General features: G+C 44.1%; 1 protein-coding gene across 1 annotated transcript in view; it reads right to left on the reverse strand.

Annotated features, from left to right (window-relative positions):
- Positions 1–22862, reverse strand: part of SLC45A2 (solute carrier family 45 member 2) — a 185660-nt gene that overhangs the window by 158928 nt on the left and 3870 nt on the right. Inside the window, exon 2 of the mRNA XM_040338118.1 lies at positions 238–420. Within this exon, the coding sequence (XP_040194052.1) occupies positions 238–420 (183 nt within the window). The remainder of the gene's footprint in view (positions 1–237; positions 421–22862) is intronic.

Raw genomic sequence — 22862 nt, forward strand, 5'->3', positions numbered from 1 at the left:
AGGAAGGCTCAGACGTGGTGTATCTGGATTTTGCAAAAGCATTTGATACAATTCCCCAAAAATGTATACTGTGCAAAGTAAGGTCTTTTGGCATGGACCATAGGGTGAGTACATGGATTGAAAACTGGCTACAGGGGCGAGTTCAGAGGGTGGTGATAAATGGGGTGTACTCAGAATGGTCTGGTCTATAAATGCAATGAATAGGAATGAGAGAAGTGATGATGGGTTCACACTCACCTGTCAATAAAGCGTGGTAATGAAGCCCTCTCTCCTTATCTTGGTGTGAGCACACATCAAACAAATAGGCTTTTATCGGTCCATCAATAAAGTCCGCTGCAAAGTCGAAAGCCACAACTCCCAGCATGGTAATTACTATTGCCCAAGTTCTCTTCTCAACGCCACCGCTGTCTTTAAATACGGCTGTAATCGTAAAAAAAATAAAATAAAAATCATGCTAAATATTGTTACCGCAATGCTACCATGTCGTGCGTTTCAGATAATCATTATGTCAAGTCAACCACCATTTGAATCAAATACAATCAATGCAAGTGTATAACTCTGTTAACTTCTCAGTTATTTTATGATCCAAAACAGTCTAATAATTGTATTACATATTGTAAGAAATCATGGGGACCTTTGTGTGGCACTGCCTCTTCCTCAGCATAGACTTACAGCGTATGTTACAAAAAAAAAAAAGAAAAAAAAAAAAAAAGTGATCCTGTTTCTTTAAAGCTTCATGAAATGAAAAAAAAAAACAACACCACACACAAACACACACACACACCTTGTGCCTTTACAATCACTTTAAAAAAAGGGAAAGAATTTTTTTAGGCCTTGTATTTTACTGCAGAAGATCATAATTTTTCTGTTGTATGCTCACATCTAAGGGTGGTGTCTGACAAGTTTACCAATGTGATTTTGGTATCTTCCTCTGTCCTCCCCTCCTGTTTAGTGCTAGTTTAATCTTTAGTTAAAACCTCCCAACTTCTTCCATGTTTCCAGAGTCAGACGTAGTTATATTCTCAGAGATGGGCCTTAGGAAAGTCATTGTCTTATACGTCAAAAGTCTGGGAAAAACATAATTTGTATTGTAATTGTCTAAAATAACTTCTGTGTCTTATTGAAGAGTTATGCCGTGTACACACGATCATTTTTCGGCATGAAAAAAACCGAAGTTTTTCCAACTTCATCATTAAAACGACATTGCCCCCACACACACACTATAGTTTTTAAAAAACTGCTCTAGCAAAGCGCGGTGACGTACAACATGTACAACGGCACTATAAAGGGGACGTTCCATTCGGATGACGCCACCCTTGGGTCTGCTTTAGCTGATTCCGTGTTAGTAAAAGACGATTCGCGCTGTTCTGTCTGTTACAGCATGATGAATGTGTTCACTCCATTATGAATGGTAGTTTTGCCAAAACAAGCGCTCCCATCTCATAACCTGCTTCTGAGCATGCACGGGTTTTAGCCCACACGCGATCATTTTTTACAACCTGACATGGTTTAAAACAACGTTAAAAAATGCAGCATGTTCGAAAAACTTTTTGGTCGTTTTTCAGAACCTGAAAAATGATGTGAAGCCCACACACGATCATTTTAAATGACATTTTTAAAAAAAACAATGTTTTTTTTTCATGCTGAAAAATGATCGTGTGTACGCGGCATTAGGCGGCCTGTGGATGGTGCAGAGTCAGCAAATGTCCAGACAGACTGGGTCTAAGGAAGTATGTCAATGCATAAAGCAGTATTTGAAGCAGAACAAAAATCGCCCCCTCTGATTGCTGTAACAGGGCAATGGACAAGTACTGAACCAGCTAGGCTGCAATCTTGACTGTTCCGCCTTGCACAGCAGCCTAAAATAAATGGTTCCCACTGGGCCCTCGTCATCCTTTACATGCAGGTCATGGCCCATTTTCATTCCTATGGAGGAGCCATACTCATGGCAGCCTCCTGTGGTCTTGCGGAGTGCTGTCTTTTCCAATAAGAATGCATAGGGGGTATGTGCAGGATGAAGAGGACCCAGCAGAGACAGTTACAGAAGAAAGGGTGTGCAGCATTGGATTGAAGTATTGGCTGTGCAGCATTGGATCAGACGGGCTGCACTCAGGAGAGTGGGACCATTCCTTAAAAAGGACAACTTGTTCCAAAAGGTAGTGTTCCTCTACAGCCATGTGTTGTGATATAGAAACAAATGGGCTAGATACCTTTATTAGAGAAATTACTGCTATTGGCTCCTTATAGTGCTGCTTCCATAACATTAATATTTTGTGTATTGTATGGTGGAACCTCATTCTGTATGAACTCCCCCTCCCCCTGTTTTGCACATCTGAAGCTTCACACCCATTTTATTCATTATAATCCTGTATGGCTGTAGGTTAATGTTTTTAACCAATTTTTGGTTGAAAATGCCTTACTACAGTTGCAAGAAAAAGTATGTGAACCCTTTTGGAATTATATGGATTTCTGCACAAATTGGTTATAAAATGTAATCGGATCTTCATCTAAGTCACAACAATAGACAATCACAGTCTGCTTAAACTAATAACACACAAAGAATTAAATGTTACCATGTTTTTATTGAACACACCATGTAAACATTCACAGTGCAGGTGGAAAAAAGTATGTGTGCGACGAGCCAGAACCGCAGGGGAACACGTGAGGTGCACGGTGGGCCGATGAGAGACAGCAATAATACAGTTCATCGGTTTACTCACGGTTAGCAGAAAGCCCCCCTGGGCCGGTCGCACAGTGAAAGGGAAGATAGCACGAAATCCTCCGGGGCACGCTCTGCGATAGGGAAACGCCAGCCGAGATGGTGGTTGAGGTGCCCGTGATGACAGGGGTGTTTAGAGTGCTTGTGGCGGCTGGGTCCCTTGATGAAATTTGTCGTGACGCCAGTACCGTTAATGGTGGTACAACCAGTTGTAGTAACAATGTGAAAGAATGAGGTAGACAGTGGTAGAATACAACTCACAACTTTTAGTGTGTCTGGTTTTGGTTGCAGTACAAACATCCAGTTAGCATACAGTCTCTGGGTAAATAGAGGAGTTCTGCTGATCCACTGCTAATAGGCTTTAGTAGGCCTGGACTCAGGCTGTGGTTCAGTATAATGCTTACTTGTGTCTGGTCCCTTTTGAATCCAGTGACATGGGTGAGGTTGCCGGAGGCTAATAAATCCTTCACCTTTATACTCAAAGGTCTTTGCTGCCGATTAATGGCTTTTATCCTTTGATTTTAGCAGTTTAAATGTGTCCCTTCTCTGGACTGACCTTCTCTCACCTTCACATGCTTCCTGTACTGACCAACTGACCACGGATAAGCCTGAGCTGGGATAGATTTCCCAGAGTGGTGCTATCCCCATCTTGTGGTGGGAAGTAAGAAGCACACCTGACCAGCCTATGAACAGGGATACCACAGGTATACAATGCAAAATGACATGCAATATAGCAATGACAAAGAAGTAATACTTTTGCAGTTCCCACATGTCCTGAGTGGGACGCTGCATACCCCCATGGTAAAACGTGTGTCGACCTCGGCACACTTTTGACTCGATGTTGTGTCTTCCTGTAAGATATAAGAGAAAGGGAAAAGCATGCATGCATAGGAAATAACAATATAACCCCATTCTTGTACTTCTTGTATCTGCAAGTAAAATGGGTTAGGCAAACATATCTCAGGCAACAACGAAATGTGACAAAAGGTGACAAAAAGGGGTGTAGTTTTTCCTCTGAAGACTGGTGATGTATGGCAAAACCAGAATAGTCCACGATGAGACGGAAAAAGAAAAACAAAACAAAAATAACATCTCAGGAGGCTCACAGGGTATGAGTCCGTCCCCTGGGCACAGGAAAATGTCAACAGATGAATATCACGGAGGCTCAGGTACGTGAAAGTCTATCTCCGGGTGCAGGCTTGAACGTTGCAAAACAGTAGGTATGTAGTCCTTTTGAAAAGTCCTTTAAAGGAAATAAACATAATATCCCAAGTAAGTCTTCTTCTCACTCTGGAACTTCAGACGATGTAAGGATGCACTCAACGATGAGATGACAGAGTCGGTAGTCGACTTCTCGGCTGCTGGTGCAGGTAATCCTCCAAACGGACAGGTGGTCGTCCTCTTGTAGTTCTGTCAGATCTTCTTAGCGGCTGAGTTTCTACAGGCCTTGTTTCAAGGGAACTTGGTGTCTCTTGAGCTGTAGTAGACACTTCTTGAGATAGCTCCTCTGGTTGAAGTGCGGTTGTATTGTTCTTGGCAGGCACTAAGATATTGAGGCATGGTGTAAGGAACCATTGTAAAGGATCAGAGTCTAATAATGCTTTTCCAAAAGACTGTAGTGGATTCTCTGAATCAGATGATTTTGTAGGCTCTGGTTCTATGGATTGTGTTTCCTCTTGGATAGCTTCTTCTTGAAGAGTTTCTTCTTGAGTACTTTCCTTGAGACATAACTTAAGGCGATTGCGATGTACTACACGTGATTTGTTTTCTTTAGTGATCTCATAAGTATCAGTCTCTGGATTGAGAATAGCTGTAATGGTGTAAGGTTCTCTCTCCCATTTGCTATCTAACTTGCTGGTGCGATGGTTGTTTTTTAACCATACATGGTCACCAATTTTGAGAGGTTCTGCTTTGGCAGATTGGTTATAATCTCTTTGTTGCTTTTCATGAGCACGTTCCATGCGATGTTGAACAATTTCTTGTGCATCAATTAGACGTCTTTGGTGCTCACTCACCCAATCAGTCTTTGGTAGAGGGTTGATTGCATCAGGCACTTGTACGCCCAAAGTATGGTCAGCAGGTAGTTTACCTTGTCGGCCAAACATGAGATAGTAAGGTGTATACCCAGTAGAACAGTGAATGGTGTTATTGTAGGTGTACATCAATTGAGGCAATAGAGTAGGCCAATCACTTCTTGTAGCAGGAGGTACTGCTCTTAACATCTCAATTAAAGTTTGGTTCATTTTCTCGCAGAGTCCATTCCCTTGAGGGTGGTAGGCTGTGGTCCTGATTTTCTGGCAATTGTGAAGTGTACACAGTTCTTTGAAGAGTTGCGACTCAAAGGCAGATCCCTGATCTGTAAGGATTCTTTCTGGGCATCCATATGGCAATAGGAAATGTTTCCAGAAGGCATCTGCAGTTGTTCTAGCGGTCAGGTCCTTGACAGGTACGGCTACAACAAATTTGGTATAATGATCAATGTTGGTCATGGCGTATGTGTAACCTGAGCGACTTGGTTCCAGCTTCACATGGTCAATTGCAACTATTTCTAGCGGTGTTCGACTTACAATGGGATGTAAGGGTGCTTTTTGGTCATGTTTTTCATTTCTTCCAACAGCACAGGTGGAACATTCGACACCACTTTTCAATGTCTCCTCTCATCCCAATCCAGTAGAATCTTCTACGGATGGTGGCTTCTGTCTTCTGCACGCCAAAGTGTCCTGATTGATCATGATACATCTCAAGAATGATTCTTGCATCTCGGCGTGGTATTAAGATTTGGTATAGACAATCCGAGGTAATTGGGTCTAAAGTTCTTCTTAATAGTAGGCCCTTCTGTAGGAAGAGATGTTTTCTGTGTCTCCAAAGTTTTGACAATTCTGGATCAGCATTTCTTCTGCAAATTCTTTCAGGGGTTCTTCCGCTGGTGAAGAAATCTTGCAGTTCTCCCAACACTCTGCTTTCATTTTGCAGCTTGATCCACCTTTCTTTGTCCACTTGGGATCTTGGATCCACTTGTTGTTGAAGATTAAGGACTTTTCTTCCTTTGATGGTGATAATGTCTTGTTGGGCAAAATTTTTGTAAAAAGCTGGCATTTCTACCTCTTCCCAAACATCTTCCTGTGTAGTAGGGTCTTCTTGGGTAGGCAGACGGGATAATGCATCCGCATTTTCATTTGCTTTTCCTGTTCTGTATTTTATGGTGAAATCGTAGTTAGCTAGGCGTGAGGCCCATCTTTGTTCCAATGCTCCCAACTTGGCGGTATTCAGATGTGCTAGCGGGTTGTTATCTGTGAAGGCCACAAATGGTGTTGCGGCAAGGTAATCTTTAAATTTTTCTGTAACAGCCCACACGAGTGCGAGGAATTCCAATTTGAAGGAACTATAGTTTTGGTCGTTTCTTTCAGTACCTTTAAGAGATCTACTAGCGTAGGAAATAACTCTTTCTTTTCCTTCCTGTACCTGCGATAGGACAGCTCCCAGACCTTTCTTACTAGCATCTGTGTAAAGATGAAATGGCTTCTGGTAATCTGGATAGCCTAGGATTGGTGGTTCTGTTAACTTCTTCTTTAGGAGCTGGAAGGCAATTTCTCTTTCTGTGTTCCATTCGACTGGTATTGGAGACTTTTGGTACCTCTTAGGATGTCCTCTCAGAAGTTCTAATATTGGCCCCGCAATTTGGGCAAAGTGAGGAATAAAGCGTCTGTAGTATCCTGCGAAACTGAGAAAGCTCCTCACTTCTTTCACTGTAGTAGGAGTAGGCCAATTTCGGACTGCGGCTATCTTCTCTGGATCCGGTTTAACACCTTCAGAGCTTACAATATGCCCTAAGTATTTGACTTCTGTCTTCAGTAGATAGCACTTAGAGGGTTTGACTTTGAGTCCATGTTTAATGAGGATTTGAAAAACTTCAGCCAAATGTTTCAAGCGATCTTCATAAGATTTGGAGTAGATGATGACATCATCTAAGTACAACAGAACGGTTTCAAAATTTTTGTGTCCTAAAAAATGCTCCATTAATCTTTGAAAGGTTCCGGGCGCATTGCAAAGTCCAAAAGGCATGCGGTTGAACTCAAATAGGCCCATCGGGGTGGTAAATGCAGTCTTCTCACGATCTTCAGGTGCCATGGGTACTTGATAGTATCCACTGGTTAAATCAAGGGTAGAGAAGTAGGCTGAAGATCCTAAAGCTGTCAAAGATTCCTCTATGCGTGGTAAAGGGTAAGCATCCTTGTGGGTGATTTGGTTAATTTTTCTGTAATCCACACAGAATCTGATGTTACCATCCTTTTTACGGACAAGGACTAGAGGTGCAGCCCATGGACTATGGCTGTCTCTAATGACATTGGAGTCCTTCATCTCTTGGATCATTTGCTTTACGGATTGGTACATAGTTGGTGGTATAGGCCGATATCTTTCCTTGATCGGTGGGTGTGAACCTGTAGGAATGGAGTGCTTGATGATATCCACTTCTCCATAGTCGGTGGAATGCTTACTGAAGGCAAGGTGAAGCTCCTTCACAATTTTTAGTACTCCCTCCATTTGGTTTACCGGTGTGGAAGCATCTCCCACATGAAGTTCTTTCCACCAGGATGTGTTTACATTTTGGTCCTGGGGGTTCTGTCTCTTGGTACTTTGCTCTGTGGTAGCTGTAGCCACACTGATGACATCTTGAAAAGTGACTTGGATTAGCTGTGCAATAGGAAGGTGTTTTGATAGTGTTACACTGCTATCACTCAAGTTTAGGAGTCATATAGGCACTTTACCTTCAGAGACGGTTACTAGGCTCCTTGCAGCTCTAACTAGAGGCTCGTCTTCCAAAACAACAGGCTCTACCAGGGCTTGGTAGTCTTGACCTTGGATTCCGACTACAGCTCGGCACCACAAGAGAGTTTCGGTGTTGGGTTTGAGGATCACAGGTTGCTTATCCCGTATGCGGGCACAGCAAATTTCTCCTTTTTCGTTGGTGAATCTCTGTTGCGCATTTAGTACACGGATGGTTTGTTGGATCACCTTCTTAGAATCAGGAGGGGCAGTAGGCACTAACTGGTGCAAGGCTTCTAGCATTTCAACATAACAGTTCCTGAGGACATTCATTCCTAGGACTATTGGAGGGTTAGGGTTATTGTCTCTGACTTGTACCACAATAAGGCCTTGTCGAGGTATTGTAGTTCCTCCTACTTGAATGGTAGGTTCCCAATAACCATGGACTGGTATGGGTTTGCCGTTACTGGCTATGAGACTCAGCCAGGATTCTGGAGGCTGGGTAAGCTGATTTTGATCCCAGTATTTTTCAAAGGCTGCTTGTTGGATGGTGGTGACTTGGGATCCGGTGTCAACTAGGGCAACAAAAGGAACTCCATTTATTTGAAGTGCCACTTCAGGACGGGATCCAACGTATCTTGGCATCCAGTGGGGATCTTCTGGACCTATTGGTTTACCTCCCGAGGGGTGGTCCTTGGCCTCGGGGGTTTCCCGTTTAACTGCCAGCAGGTTGCTTCTGTATGGCCTGGTTTGTGACAGTACGTGCAGATAGGCCGCTTAGGGGTACTAGTGTGGTCAGGGGGGCGTCCGCCAGAATTTCTGGAATACGTCTCTCTAGAATTAGAGGGGAAGAGTCTTCTGGACACAGGTTTCTCATCCTCTAGCATTAATGGTTTCTCCCATTGTTCCAATTTTTGGTGGACTTTCTCCAGACTTTTAGTCAGAAAACGGACTTGCTCCGTCAAGGCAGCAACTGCGTCAGGAACTGGAGCTTGGGTTGCCTGACTGACTATAGGTAAAGACTTTACAGGGGTAACCAGCTGTGATACAGGCACGTCAACAGATCTAACAGGTTCTGTTGGTGGGCTTTTTCCCAGTATGCTGATAGCTAGTTCTTTAAAATCTAAGAAGGTAGCGCTTGGATGTTGGGCGGCTAACATTCTTAGTTGGCTCTTTAGATTGTCTGTATGGACGCCTTCAATAAATTGTTCTTTCAGGGTTTTGTCCTGATTTTCTGCCTCACGGGGGTCTACTTGGACAACAGCTCTAAGGGCTTCCTGCAAAGATAATGCAAAGTCTCTGAGTGACTCACCAGATTGCTGTCTCTTGCTGAAGAACCTCATCTTGACCTCTGACACGGTACTGGGTTCAAAGGTGGTGTAGAGACGTTCAAAAATCTGCTCCATGGTCTTTCTCTCTGAGCTCGGCCAAGATTTCACTTCTCTGAGCGCAGCTCCTTCCAATTGCGCAAGAAGAATCTCCATCTGTTGCTCTGGGGATACAGGGTACAATCTGAACATAGCCAGAATTTTTTCTTTAAAGTCCCTTAAAGTATGAATTTCCCCAGAATATCGTGGGAACCAGGGGGCCCCAAAATAATAAGGCATGGTTAAAGGCATTAAACTTGGTGCTGCAGCAGTTGGTATTGCATTGGGACCGACTGCGGCTGATGCAGGGGGTCCTCTGAGGTCGGGCTGCACGTCATCTCCTTGCACAGACATGGTAACAGCAGGTGAGTTCTAGTTAGGTAAGTCAAATGCGTTTTTAGACACTTTTTGTGCGTTGTTGCTATGGGCAACCGCTGTCTTGCGGGTGTATGGCCCTTTAAGAATTTAATGCCGGCTGAATACAATGCTGCAGCAATGTTGATTTTGGGTCTCTGGCAGAGTTCCAGCTATCAGTGCTCCTTATAGTTAGTAGAGGCACCTGACAGGCTGCGATTACTGCTCGGACGGCAAGCAATGCGATTATTTTCTCTCCTTTTGCTCGCATGCAAAGTCTCGCGACTTCTGGGGCGTGCGTTTGTCACACTTTCCTCCCAGGATTGACACAGCAAAGGTAAGGCGGGCTGGCCGGACAATTTTGCATAAATAGGTGGCAAACTTTCCCGCTCTTCAGGGGGTGTCACTAACTTATCCACAGTGATGGCGTAGGAATTTTTGAACAAGAAGGTCTCTGGCAGCCATTTTAAGTGAATGGAAATAGTCAATTCAAATACTGCATGCAGTTTTGTTAACACACAAATGTCTGATTTTCTCACTTTGGATGCTGCGATTTTTATGCTGATAACTGGGATAACGCTTCCATGCAACTTTTAAACAGTTCAAACAGTTCTGTGGCCCCACACAGCATGCAATAAGTAAATAGTCTCTCAATAAAGCAAAGGGGCTTATTCTGATGCGACAGTCTTTTAGATTAGGCACAGGGGTAATTATCCTGTTCGTGACGCCAATTTTTCTTATGCGACGAGCCAGAACCGCAGGGGAACACGTGAGGTGCACGGTGGGCCGATGAGAGACAGCAATAATACAGTTCATCGGTTTACTCACGGTTAGCAGAAAGCCTCCCTGGGCCGGTCGCACAGTGAAAGGGAAGATAGCACGAAATCCTCCGGGGCACGCTCTGCGATAGGGAAACGCCAGCCGAGATGGTGGTTGAGGTGCCCGTGATGACAGGGGTGTTTAGAGTGCTTGTGGCGGCTGGGTCCCTTGATGAAATTTGTCGTGACGCCAGTACCGTTAATGGTGGTACAACCAGTTGTAGTAACAATGTGAAAGAATGAGGTAGACAGTGGTAGAATACAACTCACAACTTTTACTGTGTCTGGTTTTGGTTGCAGTACAAACATCCAGTTAGCATACAGTCTCTGGGTAAATAGAGGAGTTCTGCTGATCCACTGCTAATAGGCTTTAGTAGGCCTGGACTCAGGCTGTGGTTCAGTATAATGCTTACTTGTGTCTGGTCCCTTTTGAATCCAGTGACATGGGTGAGGTTGCCGGAGGCTAATAAATCCTTCACCTTTATACTCAAAGGTCTTTGCTGCCGATTAATGGCTTTTATCCTTTGATTTTAGCAGTTTAAATGTGTCCCTTCTCTGGACTGACCTTCTCTCACCTTCACATGCTTCCTGTACTGACCAACTGACCACGGATAAGCCTGAGCTGGGATAGATTTCCCAGAGTGGTGCTATCCCCATCTTGTGGTGGGAAGTAAGAAGCACACCTGACCAGCCTATGAACAGGGATACCACAGGTATACAATGCAAAATGACATGCAATATAGCAATGACAAAGAAGTAATACTTTTGCAGTTCCCACATGTCCTGAGTGGGACGCTGCATGTGAACCCTTGGATTTAACAACTGGTTGAACCTCCTTTGGCAGCAATAACTTCAACCAAACGTTTCCTGTAGTTGCAGATCAGACGTGCACAACGGTCAGGAGTAATTCTTGACTATTCCTCCTTACAGAATTGTTTCAGTTCAGCAATATTCTTGGGATGTCTGGTGTGAATCACCTTCTTGAGGTCATGCCACAGCATCTCAATCGGGTTGAGGTCAGGACTATGACTGGGCCACTCCAGAAGGTGTATTTTCTTCTGTTTAAGCCATTCTGTTGATTTACTTCTATGCTTTGGGTCGTTGTCCTGTTGCAACACCCATCTTCTGTTGAGCTTCAGCTGGTGGACAGATGGCCTTAAGTTCTCCTGCAAAAATGTCTTGATAAACTTGGGAATTCATTTTTCCCCTTCGATGATAGCAATCCATCCAGGCCCTGATGCAGCAAAGTAGCCCTAAACCATGATGCCCCCACCACCATACTTCACAGTTGGGATGAGGTTTTGATGTTGGTGTGCTGTGCCTCTTTTTCTCCACACATAGGGGTTGATTTACTAAAGTTAAATATACTTTGCACTACAAGTGCACTGAAAGTACACTTGGAAGTGCAGTCGCTTTAGAACTGAGGGGAAGATCTGAACTGAGGGGAAGCTCTGCTGATTTTATCATCCAATCATGTACAAGCAAAAAATAAGTTTTTTTATTTTCCTTGCATGTCCCCCTCAGATCTAAAGCAAGTGCACTTGCAGTGCACTTGTAGTGCAACGTGGATTTGCCTTTAGTAAATCAACCCCATAGTGTTGTGTGTTACTTCCAAACAAAACAACTTTGGTTTCATTTGTCCACAGAATATTTTGCCAGTACTGCTGTGGAACATCCAGGTGCTCTTGTGCAAACTGTAAACGTGCAGCAATGTTTATTTTGGACAGCAGTGGCTTCTTCTGTGGTATCCTCCCATGAAATCCATTCTTGTTTAGTGTTTTACGTATCGTAGATTCGCTAACAGGGATGTTAGCATATGCCAGAGACATTCGTAAGTCTTTAGCTGACACTCTAGGATTCTTCTTCACCTCATTGAGCAGTCTGCGCTGTGCTCTTGCAGTCATCTTTACAGGACGGCCACTCCTAGGGAGAGTAGCAGCAGTGCTGAACTTTCTCCATATATAGATAATTTATCTTACCGTGGACTGATGAACAGCAAGGCTTTTGGAGATACTTTTATAACCCTTTCCAGCTTTATGCAAGTCAACAATTCTTAATCGTAGGTCTTTTGTGCGAGGCATCATTCATTCACATCACGACCAATTTGTGCAAAATCCATATCATTCCAAAAGGGTTCACATACTTTTTCTTGCAACTGTTTTCTTGCTCTCAGACTCCAGTGCTTTGTGTTGCCATAGAAGTGTTCTTACACAGAGGTAGAGAGGAGATTTATCCGAGTAGGCACTGGTCAAACTCTTGAATCCATGGCCAGTACAAAGGGGGGGGAGGGGTGGGGGTGGTTCGGTAATTGCAGCCGTGGACTGTTGCCCCACTCAATTTCACTCAGCCACAGCTCTCTGTCTGCTCTTTACTGTTTTCACACCATGCTCCACAAACACACCCCCTTGCCGCCGCCCCCAACATCTGACACAATGCCCACCCTCCCCTAGCTGTTAGAAAGCACCCCTCTATGCAAATTCTGGGCTGCTGGGGATAGAGAGGAAGTAAGCACTGGGGGCACGGGCACAGCACAGGTTACATTTTAAAGCACACATATCAAATGGAATAGGTAGGGTCATAGTCCCTCGAAAATCAGGGACAGTTGGGAGCGATCTCCGATTTGTAGCAAAGTCCCTCTGTCCCACTTTCCTCCTCATCTCTCCCGCATTTTTTGTCTGGTCTATATAGTTGTACAGGTATATAAAAATACACTATTTATCTTTCAAAACCTGTTTCCCAGTGCTAAACCTTTCATTCAATTTCTAAAATTTGTAAAATGTCAAAAGCCAGTATAAAAGGAATAGTGGTAAAAGCACTTGTGGGTTTTACTAAATAATCTTTTGGTAGAATTTTCCTTTAAAGGGTGTATGTAGCCTATGTGCTACATACTTTTGCCAATAGGCCTCCCTCGTAACCATCCAAAAAAGTTGGGGGGTATGGCTAGGGTTGTGAACCTAACTGGTAGTAGGTTAGGTAATTCCCTGTGGTCCTGCTGCCACTACTTCAGTGAATAAGCTCACTCCAGGTTCTCTTTATATATAACTGCATGTCTAATAATATGCCAGAAGTCAGTGCAGAGTAAAGGGCACACAGAAGGAAGAAACGCGAGGATGTAAAAGGTTCACAAATAACATATTGCCTTGTAGATCTGAACTGGGGGAACTGACAAGACTTAAAGGAGCACTAAAGGGAAAAAAAATGTTTGCTGAAATGACTGTTTACAGGGTATAGAGACATAAAAGTTAACTGATTCCTTTTAAAAATGATTAAATATAGATTAAATTCAATCATATAATGTGCCTGTAGTTACACTTTCGTTTTTAAACTGGTTTCATGTTTATGTGAAGTAAAGAGACCCACAGAACAAAAACAAACAAATCCAGGGCAGTGTTTTGTTTTTAAAATGAATCTGGTTCTGAGGAGTTTTAGACACACAGTTTGGACCACAGTGAAAAGCTGCCATGAGATTTTTCATAAGGAGCCAGACAAGCAGGAAGTGTGGAGATCACAGCAGAATTACAGCAACTTCAAAGCAAACAGGAACAATAAGGACATGAAACCACTACTGCAGTAAGGTAAAGGAAGCTATTTAGCTAAAAAAAAAAATTCCTTTAGTGATCCTTTAAGTGGTTTTCATTCAAGTTTCTAGATTTCCCTTTGTGTGATAGATTACTTGGCCATTTGCAGTATATTATGTAGTCATGAACAATGAACAGCCAAGTATCAAAAGGAGAACAAGGACTATTTAAACAAATTGCTATTTTTTATTCGGATTCAATCATTTTGATTTAATTTGCAGGAATAACAGTTTAACAGCGGTATTGCCCACGCAGCAAGTACACAAAAGGGTAACATACGGGATAAATTGGTAAAATACTATATAGTTACACAGCTTGCAATACTGGGGAAAAAATAAATAAAAAATCTGCTCTGCTCCAACAGTAAAGAAAGTATTAGATTGCATTAGGTATCAAAAGAGTAAAAAGTAAGGAGCTAATGTTGGGGAAGATGCCATGTAAGTGCCTCAGGTAGGGTGATGAAATCAGTTTTGTCACCGGTTAACTTAATTTTAAATCTTATGCTATCCTGAGGGGTAAGAACATAGACAGTCAAATGGGGGGAAAATGGTTACAATAAAGATATGTACTGTTCTGAGCATGAAATACGTATGGGCCACCAAGAATCTGTGTACATGGTATAAGTTATTAAACATAGGGAGGATATTATAAAATGGGGCAGAGCATAAGGTGTGGGGGATTATGATAAAAAAAAAAAAAAAAAAAAACACACAACAACACTTTGAAAGCAACATTATTAGGGTTGTAGCACCTTGTACATTTAGGTAGGTGCTAGAATAGGATTTGTCTATGTTTAAGCTATCAGTGCAGGCAAATTTAGGCAGGCCTGTGCTTTAGGCTAGGCCTGTCTGTTTTGATCTGGGGCTGGGAGTGTTTATTGCAGTAGTGGGTGTGATCACCTGTGCTCTGACTCAGAGGTGCCCTTCCTGCTTTCAGGAAGATTGTTTTGGACCTGAAGTTTTAAGTGACAGGCAGCTCATGTGATGAGCTCTGACCAATCCCCATTCAGTATTGGCAGAAGGCAAGCCTCCCATATAAGCTCACATGCTGCTAGGAAGAGATGTGAGCGAGTGAGAAACTTGTAAAGCGCAACACATGGGAACTGAATCGCCTCTGGGCGCTGTATCCATTTCATGGGTAAGGAACCCCTTGACCTCAGAAGAGATGGGTTTTAATCTTTCTCCTGAAGGCCAAGTGGTCCGACTCCAGTCGGATAGTGGTTGGTAGTGCATTCCACAGGCAAGGTCCCTGGACTGCAAATCTTCAATCTCCTTTGGACTTGTATCTGGCTTTGGGTATCTGGAGTAGGTTTTGATTGGTGGATCGCAGAATGTGATTGGGGTTATGGGCTTTTATTTTTTCGCATAGATATTGGGGGGCGTTGCCTTGAATACACTTATGTATTAGGCAGAGTGCCTTGAAAGTGATTCTGTCTTTTACCGGCAACCAATGAAGGGATCTCAGTGAAGGTGAGATTGATTTCCATGTTTTTTTTCCGGTCACAAGACGAGCGGCCGTATTTTGAATGACTTGCAGGCGAGTGATTTGGTATTTGGGGAGTCCTAGATAGAGGGCATTTGCTTAGTTGAGTCTGGAATTCATGATTGTTCCCACCACGACTGCAATGTCCTCTTTCGGGATAAAGGGCGCGAGTCTGCGTAGTAGGCGCAGCAGATGGTGGGATCCGTTGACTACTGACCCTATTCGTGCATCCATTGTCATGTAGGTATCGAAAATGACTCAGACTTTTGACTTTGGTGCTAGGGGTGATGGACTCCCCCAGCCATTCTGGGTAAAACTATGTTGACACGGGGTGATTTTTCCGGTTGGCGTGAAACAGGAGAAGTTCTGTTTTCGAACCGTTGAGTTTAAGACAACTCTTTGTCATCCAGTTATCTTATTAGAGTAAGGCATTTCTCTAGTCCAAGAGAATGATCCTTTTTGTTGCAGATGCGGAAATACAGTTGTGTGTCGTCTGCGTAGGAATGGTAAAGTAACTTCTGGTTACTGATGATTTCAAAGAGAGGGCGAAGATAGATATTAAACAATATGGGCGACAAGGGAGATCCCTGAGGGACTCCGCATGACACTGTATGTTTTTCAGAAGTGAAAGACCCCAGTTTCACCATTTGTGATCGGTTTTCCAAGAAGGAGGAGAACCAGGGTAAAACACCTTCAGCGACTCCGGCTACTTCAGCTAACCTAGCCAGTAGTAGTCCGTGGTCTACAGTGTCAAAAGCCGCGCTTAGGTCCAGCAGTATCAGGAGACAAGATTCTCCTTCGTCTGCGGCCTCTAGAGCTTCATCACATATTTTGAGCAGCGCAGTTTCTGTTCCGTGACCCGGACGGAAGCCTGATTGAAACGGGTCGAGTAATTTATGAGTGTCTAAATGCAGTTGCAGCTGTTGTACAACTACTTTCTCCATTACCTTGGAGAAAACATTTAGACCTGTTATGGGCCTCTGGTTGTTTGGGTCTTTGGGGTCGAGGGTAGGTGTTTTTAGAATTGGTTTTATTGTACCTTGTTTAAGCAAGGTGGGCACCATGCCCTCCTTGAATGATTGGTTTATGAGCTGCGTGATAGCTGGTGCCAGTATATCTGCACTTTCTTTCAGCAGTTTAGTGGGGATGATATCATTGGGTGCTGTGCTGTTACGCAGAGTCGCGATGATATTTTTAGTGGCATCGATGGAAATGGGTTTTAGAGTGAATTTTGGTGATTGCGGCGGATTTATGTGGGTATTAGGTTTGTGATTTGGGGGGGGGGGGGGGAGAAAGGAGAATGGAGGTTTAGGCAGTTGCTGCAGGGCGTCCCCACGTGGAAAACACGTCAAGCGCGGAGGAGCCGCTAGGATTTATTCCTGGATAAAGATCTTCACCATGGAGTTAGTGTCATGCTCCTGTGACCGGGGAACACAGGACTTGCAATTTGGAGAAGGTCAGTGTGGAAGAAGCAAGAGGAGGATTGTTGAGAGTAGTGCAGAATGCTGTGGCCAGGGAATGCAGCGTTTGCAGTTATGGACTGGCTGAGAGCAGTAATTCGCTTATTGCTGCCATTGCTAGGCCATCAGGGGGAGGTACCGAGTACCTCTGGCTTATTGATTTGATCAAGCAACACCAGTCAAGAGACTTTATTACATTAACAAAGTACAGCCAGCAAGCTGGGGTTATCCAGAGTGATCCTTTTTGTCTTCCTGGAAGTGAGGAGACAGGAATCTAACAATTTTGCAGCAAAAGATTTGTACAAAGAGGAGTTCAAGGGAGTGATACTCTGCAGGAGCCAGTGCATAGGAGGAGGAGCAATAGTCTGCAGTGGAGATATGCAGGGGAAGAGACTGTGAATGTTAGAAGGGCATGGGTGGAGCGGTTGTTTGCCACCCCCCCAAAAAAAAAAAAAAAAGAAGAAGAAGACGACCCACACACCAGCCGCCACTAATGGGCAGCCAGGAGTTCACTTACACTTGACCTCTCTCAGATTTGATCCCCCTAGATGGAAAGGGGGATATAGCTAGCACTACCCCCGAAGGAGCTTCTGGTTTGATTTAGGTGGCATGTTACCTCTAATTCTCCGCCGTCTAGGGTACTGGATGAGAGCTGTAAGAAAGTCAATGTCCACACTGTAGGTATCTTTTTCTGTGCTTTTTTACCCGAAGGGGTAAAAGTAGTAGTAGGTGAGATGATAGAAGTTATGGGTAATGGATTCAGGCGTATAACTGGTTTCGGAAACAGTCCTGCTTCCAAAAACAACTTTGGTCACCACTCTAGCCAGAGTGGGTATAGTGCATCTGGATAGGCTGTTCTCACTAGTCTAGCAGCCAGAGTGTCACTCGGAACTTTAGCAAAGTCTCTGCCACAGACCTTCCCAAAAGGTGGAGATATTCTCTGTCCAAAATCCTTCTCAACACTGGATTAAGCACCCGCAACTCCCTTGAACAGTTTGTTTTATTTCAGGACTGATAGGCGACCTTCGTCCAGCCTCTCAGAAACTATGTGTCCTTCGATGAAGCAGTAGGCCTCTCCTGAGATACCAGCCTCGTGTTCGGTATTCCCTCAGACAGGTTTTTCATTGGTCGGCTTCCTCCCTCGGGACAGACAGCACAGGACAATTCACCCACACTACCCATAAAGCAGATTATTTGCTCCGGACCGACGTGGTCCCGGAGCCAGGAACACTTAATCACACACCCGGCCAGGAGGGCCACACACGGGGGTGATGGGACTGCCCAGGCGGAAGAAGGCAATGACGACCCCGAACCAATGGCGTCTGCTACCTAAATACCCCTCCCCAGCATGCATAGCGAGGTGATCAACCCCCACTGATTGGCCGTCGGGGAAGAATATCCACACTACCTTGACCCTACTGCTGCCACCTGTCGGTCCGGGGCGGAACCATCTCCCCAGACAACGACAGTGAACACATACAGTACAGTCAAAGCTGGAACAGAGGCCCTGAATTTAGCCAAATAAACACGGTCAGAGGCAACTAACTCTCGGATCACCCTCTAAATTTACAGCAGCACCAGCTATGAACAGTAGCAGGGCGCTACATACATTATATATATTAAAAAAATAAAATACCTGACGGAAGGTAGGTGGGTTTAAACAGAAACATCCGTTTACATCTGTCAATCTATAAGGGTGATTGAGGGGGAAATAGTAGAAAACCAAGTGCAGTGCTAAGAAAGTGCTGCTGGATGGTTCTACTGTAAGCCTATTATTGTCAAGCAAAATACACATTTTCTAGATTCGAGTCAGTACATCTGTAGTATTTGTTGGCACTGGGTCCTTTATGCCGACTACTAACACTTCTGTTTTTACTTTCCATTCTTTACAGTTATGACTGCCAGTTCAGTGCTGAATTGTACTCCTTGTTGTGTAATGCAGAGAGGAACCACGATTTAACCAATGTCACAGTCATGAAAAAGTACAGTAAATTTATACTGCATCTAGAGCAAAACAAGGCTATTTCTTCTATTTTAGGAGTCTGTACAGCAGATACGAGACGGTTTCATAATAGACACAAAACCATGGCAAATATACAATTAATTATGTCATAAAGTAGTTGAAGGAATACAAAAAAAGAAAGACGAAGAAGAAAAAAGCTCTGATACTTGGCCAAATGCAGTATGTTTCTTTTAAATCAAAATGAAAAGATTCTACTGGCACAGGAAATAGCCTGACTTGTTTTTTACCCCATTTACACACTGGAGTCTACACAAGTTTTTTTCATCATTCCCCAACAACGATTGCAGAGGAAAACATGAATTACCAAGCCAATTTTCCATTAAATTGTGACCAAGGATTTCAACATGAGAAAAGTAAATATATTGATAGTGTGGATAATGTCCAAAGAACCACTACGCCATCCAACGCTGTATCCTGGCCTAGGCCAGCACATTGCAAGGGGGCAGCACGCAAAGAGTCATTAATCCAACACAGCCGACCCAGTCTAACCAACACCTCAACATTTTCTCAATAAAAAAAAAAAAACATGCACCATCAATTGCAGCCACTCTGCTCAGCAAACGCCACCAATGTGACCCCCCCCCACCCGCTCACCGTCTGCCCGGCACTTACCCCGTCTCAGTGGGGCATCGGGTGACAGCGGTGAGCGCTGTCCTCCATGTGCCCCCTCCTGTCCTTTCCTCCCGTCAGGTGTCCAATCACAGTGCCTGTCGTTTTAGCCAATCAGGTGACGGGTAACAGACAGGCGGTTCAGTGTTAGAAAAGTGAATATTCATGCGCTGTTCTAACGCACCTGGGTGAACTGTGAGTGCCAAGCATTCTTCAAAAACACCCCCTGTCACTGTAATTTAACCACTTAAGGACCGCCTCCTGCACATTTACGTCGGCAGAATGGCACGTACAGGTATGTGCTATTGTCCAGTCGCGTGCCCGCGACCCGGTCCGAAGCTCCGGGACCACGGGACCCGATCGCCACTGGAGTCCCGCGATCGTTTCCCGGAGCTGAAGAACGGGGAGAGCTGTGTGTAAACACAACGATTGTGTGATCCCTTTTATAGGGATACATACTCGATGACGTCACACCTACAGCCACACCCCCCTACAGTTGTAAACACACAAGGTCACACATAACCCCATCAGCGCCCCCTGTGGTTAACTCCCAAACTGCAACTGTCATTTTCACAATAAACAATGCATTTTTTGCTGTGAAAATGACAATGGTCCCAAAAATGTATCAAAATTGTCCGAAGTGTCCGCCATAATGTCGCAGTCACGGAAAAAAAAAAAAAAAACGCTGATCGCCGCCATAAGTAGTAAAAAAATAAAAATAATTAATAAAAATGCAATAAAACCATTTTGTAAACGCTATAAATTTTGCGCAAACCAACCGATAAACGCTTATTGCGATTTTTTTTACTAAAAATAGGTAGAAGAATACGCATCGGCCTAAACTGAGGAAAAAAAAATGGTTTTGTTTTTTATATATTTTTGGGGGATATTAGAGCAAAAAATATTGAATTTTTTTCAAAATTGGCGCTCTATTTTTGTTTATAGCGCAAAAAATAAAAACTGCAGAGGTGATCAAATACCACCAAAAGAAAGCTCTATTTGTGGGAAAAAAAGGACGCCAATTTTGTTTGGGAGCCACGTCGCACAACCGTGCAATTGTCTGTTAAAGCGACGCAGTGCCGAATCGCAAAACCTGTCCGGGTCCTTTAGCTGCATTTTGGTCCGGGTCTTAAGTGGTTAAGCACCCGAGAAGGGGCCGGGCGCCTAAATAGGGGGTGGCAGCGGGGGACATGGATAGATTCATGCAATGCATGAATCTATCCATTGGTCGTAGAGGAAATGGCTGGAGAGAGGGGGTGGCGCCCCTTTGGACGCACCGCCACTGACCAACATTACACACAAACTGCAGCTTGTACATGATAAACGAAGAACGCATGGTATGCGATAATGCACTTATGCGACTAGTGGAGAGCACAGACTGTTTGAAGAAGAAATTTACACACACACACACACACCACACGTTAAGTTACAGTGTAGAAAGCATCTACAGACGAAGAATTGAGAAGAACACATTGGGTATCTGTGTATATAAAATACTTTGAAATCTGGGGATGAGCGGGAACTAGGTAACCTTATGCCGGAGTTGCCTTACAACTTATGACTTCTGGTCCTGAAGTAGTTGAACCAAAGAGGTATATGGAGAACATTCCATCTTTTTTCTTAGCTTGTCTTCAGCTAACGTACAGACGCCAACAACAAAGCAAATTTTACAATTGTCTGTGCCTGGGATAGCAGAGCACAGGTAAAGAAAAGACATAGCTAAAAAGGTTTTCCTGCATATACACTATATTGCCAAAAGTATTGGGACACCTGCCTATACACGCACATGAACTTTAATAGCATCCCAGTCTTAGTCCTTAGGGTTAAACATTGCCAAAAGTATTGGGCCACCCCTCCAAATCATTTGGTGGAGGAGGGATTATGGTGTGGAGTTATTTTGCAGGCCCCTTATTTCCAGTTAAGGGAACTCTTAAGGCCTCAGCATACCAAGACATTTTGGATAGTGTCATGCGCCCATGTTTGTGGGAACAGTTTGGGGATGGCCAACATAACTGCGCACCAGTGCACAAAGCAATTTTCATAAAGACATAGGGGCAGATCCACATACATCTGTGCCGGGCGCAGCGTATGTAAGATACGCTACGCCGCTGTAACTTACTTTGACTTGGTTTGAATCCTCAACGAATTTGCGCCGTAAGTTACGGCGGCGTAGTGTATCTCTCGTGGCGTAAGGGCGCGGGATTCAAATTTGGCGGGTAGGGGGCGTGTTTCATTTAAATGAAGCACGTCCCCGCGCCGAACGAACTGCGCATGCGCCGTCCGTAAAAACTCCCACGGTGCATTGCTCCAAATGACGTCGCAAGGACGTCATTGTTTTCAACGTGAACGTAAATGGCGTCCAGCCCCATTCACGGACGACTTACGCAAACGACGTAAAATTTTCAAAATTATACGCGGGAACGACGGCCATACTCAACATTGAGTATGCCACCATATAGCTGCTTTAACTATACGCCGTAAGAAGCCGAACGGAAACAACGTAAAAAAATGCGACGGCCGCTCGTACGTTCGTGGATCGCAGGAAATAGCTAATTTGCATACTCGACGCGGAATACGACGGAAACGCCACCTAGCGGCCGCCGAAAAATTGCATCTAAGATCCGACGGCGTACGCCTGTCAGATCTAACCCAGATGCCATTGTATCTTGTTTTGTGGATAACAAAACAAAGATACGACGCGCAAAATTTGAAATTACGCGGCTTATCAAGAGATACGCCGGCATAATTTCTTTGAGGATCTGCCCCATAGATGAGCGAGTTTGGGGTGGAGGAACTTGATTGGCCTGTACAGAGTCCTGACCTCAACCCAATAGAACACCTTTGGGATAAATTAGAGCAGAGACTGAGCCAGGCCTTCTCATCCAACCTCAGTGCCTGACCTCACAAATGCACTTCTGGAAGAATGGTCAAACATTTGGTGGCATTTGAACACCTATGCTGTATTTTTTGTGCTATAAACATTTAAAAAAAAAAAAAGCAATATTTGACTTTTTGCTATAATAAATATCCCCCAAAAAATATATACAATTTTTTCCTCAGTTTAGGCCAATATGTATTCTTCTACATATTATTGGGCGGAAAAAAAAACGTATATTGATTGGTTTACACAAAAGTTAAAGCGTCTACAAAATAGGGGATAGATTTATGTCATTTATTATTTAATTTTTTTTTACTAGTAATGGCGGCGATCTGCAAATTTTACAGAGACTGCGATATTGCAGTGGACACTTGACACTATTTTGCGACCATTGTCATTTTTACAGCAATCAGTTCTATAAAAAAAAGCACTGATTACTGGGTAAATGACACTGGCAGGGAAGGTCTTAAACACTAGGGGGCGATCAAGGGGTTAAGTGTGTCCTAGGGAGTGATTCAAACTGTAGAGGGGGTCTACCACTAACATGACACTTCATTGCTTCCGATGACAGGGAGCAGTAGATCCCCGTCATGTCACTAGGCAGAACAGGGAAATGCCTTGTTTGCATAGCTTTTGGTTACGATCACGAGCCACCTGCGAACACGTTTACCCGCAGACTGTATGGCTGGAAGTGGGTGCAAATACCTGTCTTAGACAGGTATCTGCACCCCCTCCCCCTGAAAGGTGCCAAATGTGACACCGGAGGGGGGGGGGGGGTAGGGTTCCGATGAGCGGAAGTTCCACCTTAGG

Source organism: Rana temporaria, chromosome 1, assembly GCF_905171775.1.
Source record: "Rana temporaria chromosome 1, aRanTem1.1, whole genome shotgun sequence".
In the NCBI taxonomy this organism is placed as follows: domain Eukaryota; kingdom Metazoa; phylum Chordata; class Amphibia; order Anura; family Ranidae; genus Rana; species Rana temporaria.